Source organism: Notechis scutatus, chromosome 4, assembly GCF_049901735.1.
Source record: "Notechis scutatus isolate UNSWTSFEM ecotype Mainland chromosome 4, rNotScu1.2, whole genome shotgun sequence".
Classification (NCBI taxonomy): domain Eukaryota; kingdom Metazoa; phylum Chordata; class Lepidosauria; order Squamata; family Elapidae; genus Notechis; species Notechis scutatus.
This window is the reverse complement of record NC_142012.1, coordinates 111,087,547-111,102,838: the sequence shown is the minus strand read 5'-3', so window position 1 is coordinate 111,102,838 and position 15,292 is coordinate 111,087,547. Positions and strand designations below refer to the sequence as shown.

General features: G+C 35.9%; 1 protein-coding gene across 31 annotated transcripts in view; it reads right to left on the bottom strand.

Annotated features, from left to right (window-relative positions):
- The window catches only part of FGFR2 (fibroblast growth factor receptor 2), a 157,569-nt gene that overhangs the window by 43,067 nt on the left and 99,210 nt on the right, over positions 1 to 15,292 (bottom strand). For all 31 annotated transcript variants that reach the window (XM_087964427.1, XM_087964414.1, XM_026669517.2 and 28 more), the window contains one exon: positions 13,592 to 13,715. In XM_087964427.1, coding sequence (XP_087820553.1) covers positions 13,592 to 13,715 — 124 coding nt within the window. The remainder of the gene's footprint in view (positions 1 to 13,591; positions 13,716 to 15,292) is intronic.

Here is a 15,292-nt window from a genome sequence, read left to right as displayed (position 1 = left end):
AATTATGATAATTGGGACTGGCACAACACAGTCATAAAGCATTTTGTCATATGACGATGACAACTTAACAATATCCATTCATACAATTCCAGTTGTGGTCATTAGGGAAATCTTGTGTGGTCATTAGACATACTGTCATGTAATCATTATTTGCCACCTACTACTGGCTTCCCCTTTGACTTTGCTTCTGGGAAGCCAGCAGTGAAGTTCGCAAAAAGCTATTCCATGACCATGGGAGGCTGCAACTATCATAAATGAAAGCTGGTAGCTAAACAACCAAATTGTGATCATGTGACTGCAGGGATGTTGTGACAACCACAATTCTGAAAACTGGTTGAAAGTCGCCTCATTCACCACTGTCTTACTTTGAATGGTCACTGAACAAATGATCATTAATCAAGGACTATCTACATTCCCAGGCTGATACATGAACATTTCTTCTCTAGAGCTTTAATCTGTATTAAAATATATAAAACAAACTAAATGAATACATGCTAAGTATTTGAGCAGTGCCATGAAGAAAAGGGGGTTAGCCCACTCTCCAATGCACCTGAAGACAGGAGAAGAAGCAATGGAGAGTAATTAATCAAGGAGAGATTCAATTTAGAACTAAGAAATTAATTTCTTGACAGTTAATCATACAATTAATCAGAGGAATGGCTTGCCTTCAGAAGTTGTGGGTGTTCTGTCACTTGAGATTTTTAAGAAGATATTGGATAGTCATTTGTCTGAAATTGTATAAAGTCTCCCGTTTGATCAGGAGGTTGGAATAGAAGACCTCCAAGGTCCCTTCCAACTCTGTTATTCTGTTCTGTTATTACAAGAACCATTTATTATACTAAATTAAATAATTTAGAACCATTTATTATACTAAATTAAATAATAAGTCCAACTAATTCTTGTTTACTGGGATTGTCTGAACAACTTCCCTAAGTTTTCAGACAGAAATCTCAGTCCTGCCTAATCACCAGGATACCACAAGTTGACGCTGAATTCAAATTCCCATTATGTTTTATTAAGGTTTTTTTTTAAGAGTGGTGCCAATAAATTCTAATATCAGAGTATCAGGATATCCTTTTGCTATCTCAACATTTTTACAAAAACCTGGAAAATTCACAACTCCTCCCCATATGCTCAACTTTGCACACAAGCTTTGCACAGTTCTTAATCCCTAAAGTACACATTTTTAAATGTTCTCAGCTTCCAAGAAAAAGTCATAAAGTAATAATACACTGGAAAGTATAAATGAGTACCAGACCGTTTCATATTCACTTCAGCATTCAAGCAGGGAGCAGCAGCACTTCACTCTCCAAGATGAGTTGGTGATATTAAGCAAGAAAAAAAAATTGGCCTTACAGCTGATTGTCAGCTCTGTACAGAGTTGCTGCCATGTTGGCTAGAACTCTGCAGTAGGCAATTGTGCTGTGATCATCTCTTTGCTTAAGTCATCAGCGCAATCAGATGTGAGAGGCCACTCAGCTCTCCTCACATGATAGGCTGAGAAAGCAAAAGAAACCTGAACAAAGCTACAAGGCTCTTTCCTTCTGCAGAAAAAAGCAAGGGCATTTCTACACATGAGAATCTGCGCCAATTCAAAAGCAGTTCCAGACCTGACTGATTTCACAATATTGGCTGAGTTTGCAGCTCGGCTAGTTTCTGCTTCAGTTGCAGTGCGCAACCCAAATTGCACAGATCCATTGTTGTTGTACCAACAAAGTCCCGCAAAGCTCAACAAGGAATTTTTGCTTTACTTTGTGTGTGGAATAAGCAGGAGGAAACTCTGGAATGGAAATTGTAACTACATGGAAGTGTTTATATGACACATTATTGTTCCTCAAAAGTATGCATTTTATTTAGAAGTAGAAGTCTCAAATTCATGGATTAGAGACCGACAGGCGTGCAGGCAGCACTGCGGGAGAGGAATAGCAGGGTGCCCCAATATAGCAGGGTCCCTAGCATGATTTCCTAGGTTTTGCTCTTGGACAAGTCCTCATAGTTTTCTTGGCAAGATTTCATAAGTGGTTTGCCATTGCTGCCTTCCTGGGGCTGACAAAAGTGACTGGCCCAAGATCACCCGGATGTCTTCATTCATCTCCCTTTTTCTGGCCTGATTTCTTAACCACTGCACCAAACCTCCTCTCAATATTTATGTAGTTGGATACATGTGCAAAATACATTAATACATTTTTAATGAACTCTGGATTTAGGGGTTTGGGCAAGAAGGGAAAGTAGGAGATACTGGTGAGAGAAGAAATTGGTTATTAGAAAAATAGAGAAAATTTACGAGAAACTGGAGCGTAAGAGCTAAATTAGAGACCCTGTGATCCAAAAGTGTAATCTTAAAAATGTCAAACCACTATTCCTCCAACAAATAAAAACACCTGGATTCCCCACCTTCAGTTTAGACAAGCCTTTGATAAACTATGACATGCAGCAAAGCCACAGCCTCTGCTTCTAATTATTTGTCTACATTCTCTCTCTCTCTCTCTGTCTCTCTCTCTCTCTCTCTCTCTCAGCATTTTAATGTGCGTTGTCAAAAGCCTATGCCAGGTGTGAAGTCCACAGTCAGGCTTTGAAAGAAAGAACATTTCTTCGTTCTCCCATTATCCAAACACCTAGAGGCAAGCGCCAATGTGGATGGATAGATAAATGCCTGGATACCTGCCTGCTTTCTCTGCCAGCCCAACCCCCTGTCTCAGCATGTCCACCTTTCCAGTAAGGTAAGTATGTCAGGTTTATTCTTGCTTCTGTAAAGAGTTAGTCAACAAGAGCAAATCACTCTGCCAGAAGTCAAGTCTCAACAGGCTAGACTGTATGTAACTCTTTAACCCAAGCTGCTTTTACATTTTTGGATCAACAAAGATACATTTCTATCCTGCAACCAATATTTCTTTTAAAAACCCAAGTCAGATCAAATTAGACTAACATTTTGTGAAAGCCCCAAATTAATATAATGAATAATAGAAATCTAAATAAGGAACAGAATTAGGGGAAGGGTTTACTGTAAAGAACCAGGCAATTAATACCAAGAAGTATATTTAAAGGAAGTAAATAGTTTCATTTCAAAAAATAAGTAGAAGTACGCATCTAATTATTAAGCCTCCATTCATGTGCAGTTTGGAAGAAATGTTTCGGACCCACGCAAATGCAAATAGAGTATATGTCTCTAGCATTCATTAAACAGAATACATTTCTTTTTTTTAAGCAAGACTGAAAAAAAAGGTGTTGGCATTTTAACACAAGAAATATCTTTCAGGTTTGCATGGAAATCTTTAAAAAGTGAGCAACTTCAAAAAAAAATACAGGAAAATGTTGTACTTGTATGCAGTTCAAAGCAATTTTTGCAAATTGTTTTTGAAATATGTGTACTTCTACCAGGTAGGTATTTTAAATTAACTTTAATATGATCTTGCTCCATTCACTCATTTCCACAGAACAGGAACATTACAGTTTTATTTAAAGGATACATTACATTTCTACATCCCCCACACAAATATTTCCATCTAAGTTGAAAAGCAGCTTGTGTTTTGGAAACTCAGGGTTCAGCAGCCAATGCTGCAGGCTCCCCTTTCTCCTTCCCACTGTTCAATATTCAGCTAACCGGAATCTCCTGTTCTATCCTGAGTTTGCTCCGATTCCTTTTTATCTTCTCTTCACCAGTTTCTCTGCTTTTTCTTTGCTAAACTAGGCTTATAAGATATCTGAACAGGCAAAGGAGGGCTTGGACAATTGGAAAGGAGGGCAAATGGGAGGAAAAGCGGGATACACTGACTGTTTAAATTTCTTGGAAGCCATGACAAGCTTTACAACAGAACAACTGCTCTCTCTCTCTCTCTCTCTCACACACACACACACACACACACACCCCTAGGCCTACAAGTATATAAAATTACTTTTTTCCAGCAGCAGGATTGTTTTTTTCAACTGAAATATTTTCCAACAAATCTTTTATTTTGAAGAGCATGTGCTAGCAAAGATGTAGAATTGATGCTGACACATTTTTCAACTTTCACCATAGAAACATATGATAAGTTATGTGATCAATAGACCACACAATCACAAATTTGAAATGGTTGGATTGAAGCCAAGTGCTGGAAATAGGAAATAAAAAATGTAAATATAGATAGTTGAGTACGTTGATAGACAAGGGGAGGGGAGAAGCAAACAATTTACAATTGTCATAATACACAAAAGTTTGAATGACTACTCTTGTAATAACAATCCAAAGAAAAAATCTCAAGACACTCCAAACTCCAGACATTATTTGTTTTTAAGGTTATGCCTGATGAATACAGGACAATAGAACAAAAAGGAGACCATGTCTTCCTTTTGCCTGATGTCTGGTAACCCCATGCTATATCTAGAACAACCAGGCTTGTTTTCAGCAAAGGCAGCCCCACATATATTCCGAGTAAACTTCTTGGAATGGATTTGGTGTGTGTCCTTTGTTCTTCTATATTTTTAATATAACATTTTTCTCCATTTCCTTGATGGTTTTCTACTGAATCCTCATTCTGGTATGCATATTCCTGTTCTTTCTTATTCATTAATACATTATGTTCATAAGAAGGTTCTATGAATATTTAACAACAAAAACAAAATTTTAGAAGTGAACTATAACCATGGAGCATCTCAAGGTTTCACCAGGCTCCTGGAACCTCTGGGCCTGATGACATAGCCCGGTCTTGAGGGACTTCCAAAACATTAACAAAGATGGAGCTAACTTCAGTTTAGAAGGGAGAATATTCCAGAGGTCAGATGCCATGGCAGAGTAGGAACATCTTCTGTGACCTGCCAACTATAGTTGCATAGCCCACAGGACCCAGAGCATCCCTTCTTTGCCAGATCTGATAGGCAGATCTTTTAGGGAAGAGATGGTCCCTCAGATATCTTACCATGCTCTTATTGGTATGCCATGCTTTTAAAAAAAATATTGGAAAAATCAGCAACAGAAGTGCTTGTCCCTCCCTGTGGTCTTTCAAATACTAACATAGTCAAAGATAAATAATGTTAGAGTAGATGTTTAGCAACACCTAAGGGGGGCAAGGGGCAAAATTACTTGCTTGCTTACATAAAGAGAATCCTGCATTCTTGCTGATTAAAAGAGCTGTGGGCTATCGTGCAGAAGAAAACATTGGAACACTGGCCCTAAATGTTCTAAAAACAGAACATTTAATGGTTTGTAAGAGATATTAAATGTTCCGTTTTTAGAGCAGACTGGAGTAATTTATCCATATAAACTTCTGTCTTACATGCCACTGTACTCTGTGGTGAAATGAACCATAATATCAAAATCAAGCAACCATCAAGTTATCATAGCTTTCCCACGAAGTTGAATAAGAACTGAACATCCCATTTTTGTCCAGTCATTATAACAAACTATGGTTACCAAAGAGTGTGGGAAGTAATTTACTCCTGACTGATTTTTCAGGATCTTTCCAAGAGATAAATGATACAGAGTTTATAAAGACTAATCCAAGCTATATAGAATGTCTAATTAAAACAAATACATCAAACTATTCTCATAAACTCAATTTCCTGAATTATTTCCATTCCAACAAAATGTGGATTCAGGCAAAGTTTCATGTGATGTACATAAAATGGGGGTTGGCAGGGAAAACAATGAAGTAAAACAAATATGTATTCAGCAGATCTGGTAGCATGTGTCTTATTCAATGAAGAAATGGTATCATGAGGAAAATTCATTACATCTTTTTGGAAAAGTACTAACTGCAATAAAATTCATCAAGCAAAGTTTGTCATGCAGGTTAGCAACAAGAAGACATTTATATGGTCCAATTTTTTTGAAGAAAGGAATTTTTCCCACTAGTTAGAAATCATGTTTTTATTAATCTTTTCTTTCAAAATGTGTATATGTTTTAACAAATTCACCAGCTGATTCTTTTAGTTTCATCTCTTATGGTACTACTTTAAAAAATAAATCAGAGTGGTTGTATGCATATTTAACTTATTTGACATTTCTCAAAATCTCAGGGTAAATAATTCTTTGGACAGCCTTTTTGTCTCCAAAGACAGTATTTGGTAAGTCACATAGTTAGGTGAGGTTAAATCAACTCACATTAACATAAGTTTTCAAATTCTAAGTATACATTTTCACATAGTACTTTCTTTAGCCTGCAAAATGAAATGGGAACATCTATTGCATAGAAATCTTCAGTATTTGCAACAGATTGGCCATTGGGGCCTACATGACTCTATAAAAATCTGTGGCAATGCTCATCTGACAGGATACAAAATGGCCAAATTAAAGTGGAAACTGGATCAAATTATTTGGACGTGCATAGCAAAGCAAGCTGACATGTAAACCTTGGCATGTCATAACTTCCATTACTGCAGTCCCACCTTGAAAGTTAAACTGGTGCCAGAACTTTAGTTGAACAACAAATATATGCAACATGAAATGAACTGGTAAAGGTAAACAAGAAGCAAATGTTAGCAATACTCTATGTATCCAATATATCAAACCAAGACAAATTTTAAAACAAGACTTCCTCCAAAAGCAAAGTTGGTACCTCCAGGTGTTTTGGATCAAGCCCAACACTTTACATCAGGCTCTAAACAAAATATTTTTTCTAACTGGAAATAACGATGACTGGCAACAACACAGTTTTGTCTAGCAAGAACCAGACTTTTTTTAAAACAGAATCCACCTCTACTCTTGAGATAGCCAGAATAGAAAGAATTAATGCCTACACATCTCTAAATGTTTTTAAATGCCAGAATAGCTCCAAGTGAAACATACTCTAGTAAAGCTGGGTAAATACAAAAGTTTATACAAAAAAAGGAACTGAGATTCTGGACTACACAGATCTCATTTTTTTTCTAAATTACATTGCATGCGTTGGCTAAAATTTGCTTCTTATTTCTGTAACCACAACAAAAGATTACCACAAATTTGTTGGATTTTTAATTGCTAGGCAAATTCAGCTGATTTATGCCTCTCAAATAATGTGCAAATTGGAACACAGTTCTGTGGATGAAGTTTTACCACAGAGAATTCTGTATGTTGATCTATATTAAGGATTGCTTTTTTAAATATTTGCCTTCTTTTTTTACAAAAATTAAGAACTTCAAGCAGCACCTGCCACACAAATTGTAGAGACCCAAGGCTCAACCCAACAGCTTATAACAGGAAATGATCCTACTCCACTATTGTACCAAACAATGCACCACATTTGATGGGGCGTGGAGGGAAGGATAGTTGTATAATTTGTTAATAAAATCCCTACTCATAAAGTACACTGATGCCAGTTAGGTTGATATCTTTGCTCTCAGTAATATTTACAGGACTTTCAACTTTGCATGCAACATGCAACAAAAGTGCAGGTAGTCCATGACTTACAACCACAATCAAGACTGGAACTGCGAAGTCATGCAGTCATTATTTGAGTTATGTCCTTTTTGTCAGGGCCATTAAGCAAATAAAAATATCCGGCTTCCCCCATTGACTTTGCTTGTTGAAGTAAGTTGGAAAAAAAATCACAAATGGCAATCACATGACTTCAGGATGCTGCAATCAATTTCTTTGTATGCCAGGTGTTAAACACCAACATTTTGAACATGTGACCTTAAGAAAGCTATGGCAGTTGTGAAAGGATCAGTTGTACGTCACTTTTTTCAGCATTACTGGAACTTTGAATGATTGTTAAATAAATGGTGAATACTCAATACTCAAGGACTACCTGTAGTGTTGAGTTTTACTTCACTGAACACTTCTATAAGGATTCTGCCCCGTCATGCCCCTGTCAGAATCTGATTCCGAGAGGGAGGCCAAGCAGCTGACAGTGAGTTGGGAGTATGGCTCCGTTGACTGTGGAATAAACTGGGGAAGGGCACAGTCCAGCTGGGCAGAGCAGGGGAGAGGTAGAGCAAGACAGAGGGAGTTCGGAGGAAGACCCAGGCCCACCCCTTCTTCATCCTAGAGCATGCAGGGAGGAATAGAGAAGGGATCAACATGACTTGCATGGCTTATGGGGGAAGAAAGGACCCTGATTCCTTTCATTAGCTGCAGCTGGGAACACAAGAGTTTAAAAAGGAAAACTGCACAGCAACTTGTTGGAAGCAAATCGCGAGTTATCTGTTATTGTCGAGGCTTATCAATTCCTTATCCTGCCCTGTCATATTAATTGCCGCAGCATGGTTTGTGTGGATTTTTATTTACAGTTTGTATGTACTTTGTTTTTGGACTGAATTTCCACCACTTAAAGACTGTTCTCAGGACTGTTCTTCCCCAGCCGAAGGTAACCTGGACGTTGGGGGCAAAGTTGGAAGTATTAAAAGGACTCTTTTTACATATGTGACTGTGTTGCCTTTGTGCCATGCCCCGGGTCATCACAGCCCCCTTCCTGAGACTAGAACCCAAAGTCCTCCACCCTGATCTTCATATGTACTCCCAATGAAACTTTATGTTAATTATTGGTATACACAGAAGATGAAAGAGTGAAGCTTTCAAAAGTTACTACAAAATAATAATGTCTACTGTCAACTTAGCCCTTGGTCTATATCTGGCAAGAGAATGGCTGGAAAAAAATTCAGATTCTCTGATATCATAAGGGATTTTGCTGTAGCAAGAAGCAATAAGAAAAAATAGAATTATACACTGCCGTATTTGAATACTGTTCTTTATTCTTAATATCAAAGAGGTTTGTTCTGAAAAGCAGCTAATTCATTTGAAAAATAAAACAAAATAAAAATAAAAAAGAGGCACTATTCAGCTGTTGAATATTTTTAATAGAAACAGCTTAACCAGAAACAAAACCAAAAAATGTATCAGAAGCAACATAAATGTGGTGTGTATGTCATTTGATGCTCATCTGACAGTCATTATAAATAAATAAAAAGGCATGTAGAAGGAAGATGAAAGTGTAACTAAACAATAGCAACAGTATAAGCTTTAAGCTAAACCATGTAGCAACAGTATAAGCTTTAAGCTAAACCATGTAACATAGATCATCAACCCCTAAACTAGTGGGTTGCTAAGATATGATTTTTGCAAATTAATTAAATTGTCTGTTCATTTCCAAAAGTAAAATTGTTGCAGTATTTGAAATGGATGCTAGTTACTGTGTTTTGGCATAATATTCTATAATTTCTCTGTCTATTTGGTTGCAAAGCTATGCCAAAATCCACCAAATGACCAGTTGGATATATCTCCCTTTCTGGAAAAGTTTAGCATATAGTATTACAAATAATAATGATGATTTTAACCACATATTGCATGCTGTTCTATGCTAAAGGTAAAATTATCAGCCGCATGACCTTTACATTAAACTAAAACTTTGACGATAAAAAGAAAGCTGTTTCAGATGATTACAAAGAAGAATGACACCTCAATATGTATCAAAATATGGTTTTTATTCCATAATCCATAAAATATTTGCAAGGCCAAGGCCAGCCTCTAGTGTATTTATTTCTGACTGTAGGCCAATTTTTGAGTAATATATAATCACCACACAGCAACCCATAATTATATTGTTGGTTGTTTAGTATGTATGATGGAAAATTCACCCAAAAAAACCTCTACACACTTTTCCCTGAATCTATTACCTAAGTACTATCTACACATGTGTTTAGTTAATTTTTGTAACATTAAATTAATTTTATAATCTATGTCAGTCTGGATTTAGTTAACAGTATACACACTGGCGGGATAGCAGTAGGAAGGCCATTTTTAAAAAAGAATTGCTAGGCCTATGGATGTTTATGGTGGGAAGGAAAGATATCTAGACATTACAGAATGTTAGGTTTGTGAAATTATATTCAGTGGCTTAAAAACCTACTTTCAATGTAACTCTATACATTGAAAATATCTGATTAAAAAATTCTGATTTTACCATGTTAGTTTAGCAGGTAATGCCAGATTTTTTACAATGTTTATAACCATAACATCATTTCAGAGTGTTATGGTAATGTCATATAATACATAAATGTAACCAGATAGCATGGTTCATAAGACAGGTCTGTCATAAAGTAAAGTAAAAAATAGGTTCAGGATTAGGTAATACCCTAGGAGAGCTTAGACAGATGCACATTGGTTCCTGGTACTTGATGATGGAACAGGATGATGGAACCTGGGGAATTCTGGGAGTTGCCCACATGTCTTCAAGTGGCCAAGATTGAAAAACATTGATATAATTGAAACCAAACAAAAAGAGACATGTCTAGTTTTGCAGGATAGAAATTGTATGATGGAGAGGAACTATGTTCCTGTGCCCACATTATTTATTTACTTATTTATATCCCTCCTTTATTATTTCTATAAATACTTCATAGTCCTTTCTTCTCCTATTTTCCCCACAACAACAACCCTATCAAGTGCGTTGGGCTCTGGCCTTCAAAAGACACACAAGGTTTGCAAATGAAAATAAGTCAATTTCTGGATAGAGAAAGGAAGGGAAAGGGACAAGAGCAACAACACAGACCTTGTGATGCCAGCTTCACATACATCGACCAGTGATCATGATGGAAAATCCTCTCTTTACTGTTTACTTTTATTATTTTATATTAAAGCAACAGACATAGCAATAAATGACATCACTCTCATTACCATTCCACTCATTCACTCGATTCACTGAAATTTTTTTGCCAAGAAAAATAAGAGGCCAAATATTCTTGAATGCAAGGCATTGAAAAACCTCAAAGACCAAGAAGAGGCAAGGGGCTTCACATAAATATTTACCTGAGTTACACTAAATAAGTGAAAAGTTTTAAAAAGTAAAACAGGACACTCTGTAACATCTTTAGAAATAGTTTTATCTCTTTCATATGTATACCTACACTCTTCTTAAAGTGTTCCCCAAAAGAGGAAAACCATTCTTTGGAAACAGTTGTATATATTCCATGTGTTTCCTTCTCCCCTAGCTTTTGGAAACACACCTGGCCATATAATGAATATAATTTAGCTGTGCTTTCTCAACAGCTGGTATGTTCAGTACAGAGTCACATGGAATGCCATTTACCATAATTCCTGGAAGCCACTGGAACTGCACCTTCAATAAACATTGTTAAACAGGTGCTCAAACAACAATGATCAAGTTATCTTAATTTTTAAAAAAAACTGAGGGGAAAAAAAGAGTACTGAAATTTCTACAAAATCCTATACTTCCTTAGAATACTTATTCTGGTCCTCCCTCCAGAATAAGCAAATTGATTAAAATGAATTTTGCATTCTGGCAGAGAAATATTAGTAAAATATCCACCGTATATATGTTGAATGCTAATTGTGTTTTATATCCACCGTTTGGGTATCGCAGTAGGAGTATGCCAAGGAAAGCAGATTGGCAGATTAGCATTTTACAGAGTATATGTAGAATAAAATCAAGAGAGGAAGGAACTTTAGCCAATATTTGTGACCTAAATGGCCTAAAATATTATGTAACTAAGAAGAAAAATCTGGCAACTGAAGAAAAAGAACTGTCTAGATTGTCTAGGAGGAAGGTATACATTAGGTTTATAGGTATAGTGTTTTATATTGCTATTTCCTATACCCATGTGTAGAAAAAATAGATATAATAAAGTCAGAAAACTATAAACAAAGTATAGAATCAATAATGACCAGGGGTTTAATATTCTGATTCTCATAATAAAGTAATTTCTAAATATCTCCTGGAGTAAAAGTTTCACAATAATCAATTTTAAAATGTTATTGTAGGCTAGGATTCAGAGACCATGGTGCCTACTGCTACACTGAAGTAATCAGGCCAGGGTGCCATATGGAGATGTTGTTGCAAGATGCAGGCAGCCTGAAAGAACAAGGAACTGCACCGATGGCACACAGCCTGAGAGGAGAGGCCACTACAAAAGGGAAACACCGCTGGAGCACAGAAAAAGGGAAGTTACAAATGGGACAGAGTGGAAAACAAGTGACTCAATTGTGCTCATATGTGTGAAAGGACATGAAGGCCATAAAGATGCAACACAAGTATAAAACAAGGAAAAAGACCTTCAGTTGCAGGGTGTGGGTTGCAGGGCTCCATTTAAAAGAAGTAGAACCAGGAAGAAAGTGGCAGAAGTGGAGATCCAGACCTGACTTCTTTCAACACCTAGACTCTCTATACCCAACAGTAGCCATAGAGGCATGGTGCTTATGATGTGTGTTTGTCTGTCTGTCTGTCTGTGTCTTGATATTTGTTGGAAATTGCTTAGTTTGTTTTACAATTTACATAAAAGCTCATGAGTACTCTGAATGAAAGAATGCATCTTTCCCCCAAAATAGGCACTTGAAGTAGAAAATAATTATATAATAATAATAATTTGGTAATTATAATTCTTTTTAAAATGTTATATTTAATTCAGCTAAGGCTAATAACAATTTTAAGAAATAAGAATTCCAGTTTACAAGATGATAAAGTGAGAACAGTGAATTATAGAGCTATGACAGACGTGGGCCTGGTCCATTTATTAGTTTTATTGTGGATTAACTGTGCTGAAATTATGACAGAAAAGTGCTTATTCTTCAGATGGTTTTTAATTTAGCCCAGAATTATATATATATAGCTTTTAAATGATTGATATCTTGTTTTCCAGGCATTAGTAAGCTGCTTTTAATTAAAATGATGTTAATTAAAATGATGGAGTTAAACAATTCTACTATTTCCAAAGTGTTCTCATTACTATTTTTATATTTACTTCTATCTAAGTACTTATGAGGGACTATGTTCCAGTCTTGTCTTCACATTTTCTAAATTCAAAATTACTAAGAATTTTTTTTTTTTTGAAAACATTAATCCTTCTTAGTACTATAAATATATCCAGAAATAATACATCAACTTCTAGGGCATCTTTAATAAACATGTGATATATTTCAGCCTAATTTAAAACTTCTTTCATATTAAACTCATAATTTTGTAGTACTAAATGTTAACTCTTCTAAATCCAAAACCTGGTTTCTTATCCAAGAATCTTTTATGAATTTACTCTTAAAATGTGTTGTATCTCCCACAAAAAATTAGAGCTGTGTTTCCTGTATTAAATTGATATTTTGTTCGGCTTATATAATTTTCAGAAAAAAATGTGTTTTAATAAAATTAATATTTTTACCCAAAATGATAAATCTTAATAAAATGCTGGGGGACAAAACCCACATGTAAACAAAAAGGGACAGATTCTCCTTAGGTGAAAGGATTGTGAACCCCAAATTCTATTTCCTTTATTATAGAAAGTACAAGCAACTGAATTTGGTAAACCTGTTAAGCAATTAACTACTTAATTACCTAGTTGGAGACTACCTGAACAAGTCCCTGCAGTTTTTCTGGCAAGGTTTTTCAGAAGTGATTTGCCATTGCCTCCTTCCTAGAGCTGAGGAAAAGTGATTATCTCAAAGTTACTCAACTGGCTTTGTGCCTAAAGCAGGACTAAAAGTCATGGTCCCCTAGTTTCTAGTCTGATGCTTTAATGACTGTATCAAAGTACATAATCAATGACAGATGGAGGGAGGGAGAGAGGGGGGGGGGAGAGAGAGCGCATTGTTAGTCAATTAAAGCCTTTATAGATTTTGTGCTACACATTAACAAAATTAGATTCCAAAAGTAAACCATTTTAAGATATATTATAGCCACTGTACATTACTTACCAACAACATCAAGGTGATATGTGTGATTGATGGATCCATGGATATTCTCAACAATACAAGTATAATTTCCTTTGTCTGATGGGACAACACTCTCCATTATAAGACTCCAGTGCTGATTCCGTACCTAACAGAATTTTTTAAAAAAGAAAAATATTTTAAAGAACATCAATTTTCGATTTCTGCTTATTAAGAAGAAGACTATGCTTGCCTACTGCAAGGCCATTAAAAAGTCTTTTTTTAATCAACTCTGGGGTTAGGGTTACAAATTCATGCTACTGATAAAAATGATGTATATTGTGGAACAGTACTATTATTCAAATGGCACAATTTCATACTTAACCAACATTCAGCAATAATACACATTCCTTCCTACCAATTAATCCATTAAATTGGCATTTACTGTAATAATTATGACTAGATCTTCCTCTATACAGAAAACAAAGCAGCATATAAAAAATCTTGCATTTCTGGAAAATAACTGATCCAGAATCCAGTTTCTCAACATCTAATTTTCTCTGGAACAAGTTTTGGGGGGTTATTTCTGTTTTGAATAAAACAGCCATCAGTCAAGTAATCTCCAATGCATAAAGGGTTCCCAAAAGTGCTCATAAAAAATCATGGATCATCCTCCAGTGTGTACTGACTTCAATATAAGGTCAAGATTCAGAGCAAACACAAATATTAAATTTCTGCTTCTTTTCCAACCCAAGTTATTTCTATTAGCCACTATTTTTCCTGTAATATAATTTTTAAAACCGTCTTCTTTTACATATATGCCGCTGGAACTTAGTTATAATATAATTCTAAGCATAAAATCTTTGAAGCTTGAAGATTCTGAAAAGAGATGTTCTATTTTATTTTCATATCTTTTTTTCACACTTATGAATATAATAATGACCCTTTACTCAGACACTGAATAAAAGTTCATGATTGTTTTCATAACAAAATCCTGGGTTTACTTTATACATTTTAGCTTCTTATTAAGCACCAGGAAATAGTCAGTGAGCAATCAAAGGTTTGGTTTTTAATAAGCACTGTTGCTGCAGTATGTCTATCTTTCCTTCTATGACTCAGATTGTACAAATGTAAAGTAAATAGTTAGAGTATACATACAGTCAAGTAAGAAAGATATAAGATATAAGGAGCTCATAAACCATGCATATCTTCTTTCTATATGAAATTTAAGCCAAGTCACTTCAGGGGAATTCTCTTGTGCAGTGTAGTGCATTCACTATGTATAGTGAATCTGGATGGAGTAGGTGAATTGGATACATGCAGCATTATACATAGGATGAAACACTAGTGACAGAACTTGATACACTCAACTCCCTGCTGCAGCAACTGAGAATAATGAAGGAATAGGCAAGGCTATGCTTTCAAAAGCAAGAAAAGAAATAAGCACTAACAATAGCAGATCAGGGGTGTCAAACTTGATCCCATTGTGGGCCATATCAGAATTTTGTTTGCCCTTGGGGACGGGAGAAGGCATGGCCTAGCTGTCATAGTGGATTCCTCAATGGGTCATTCCTTGCCGTCTCTGGGATGGAACTGTGGGACAACTCTGGGCCTATTGTGGGTCAAATCTGGCCCACGAGCTGTATGTTTGATACGTCTGACTTAGATTTGTGTCACATTACTTTACATCCCTCTTTAAGCGGGTTACAGAATCAGCATATTGCTCCAAACAATCTGGGTCCTCAT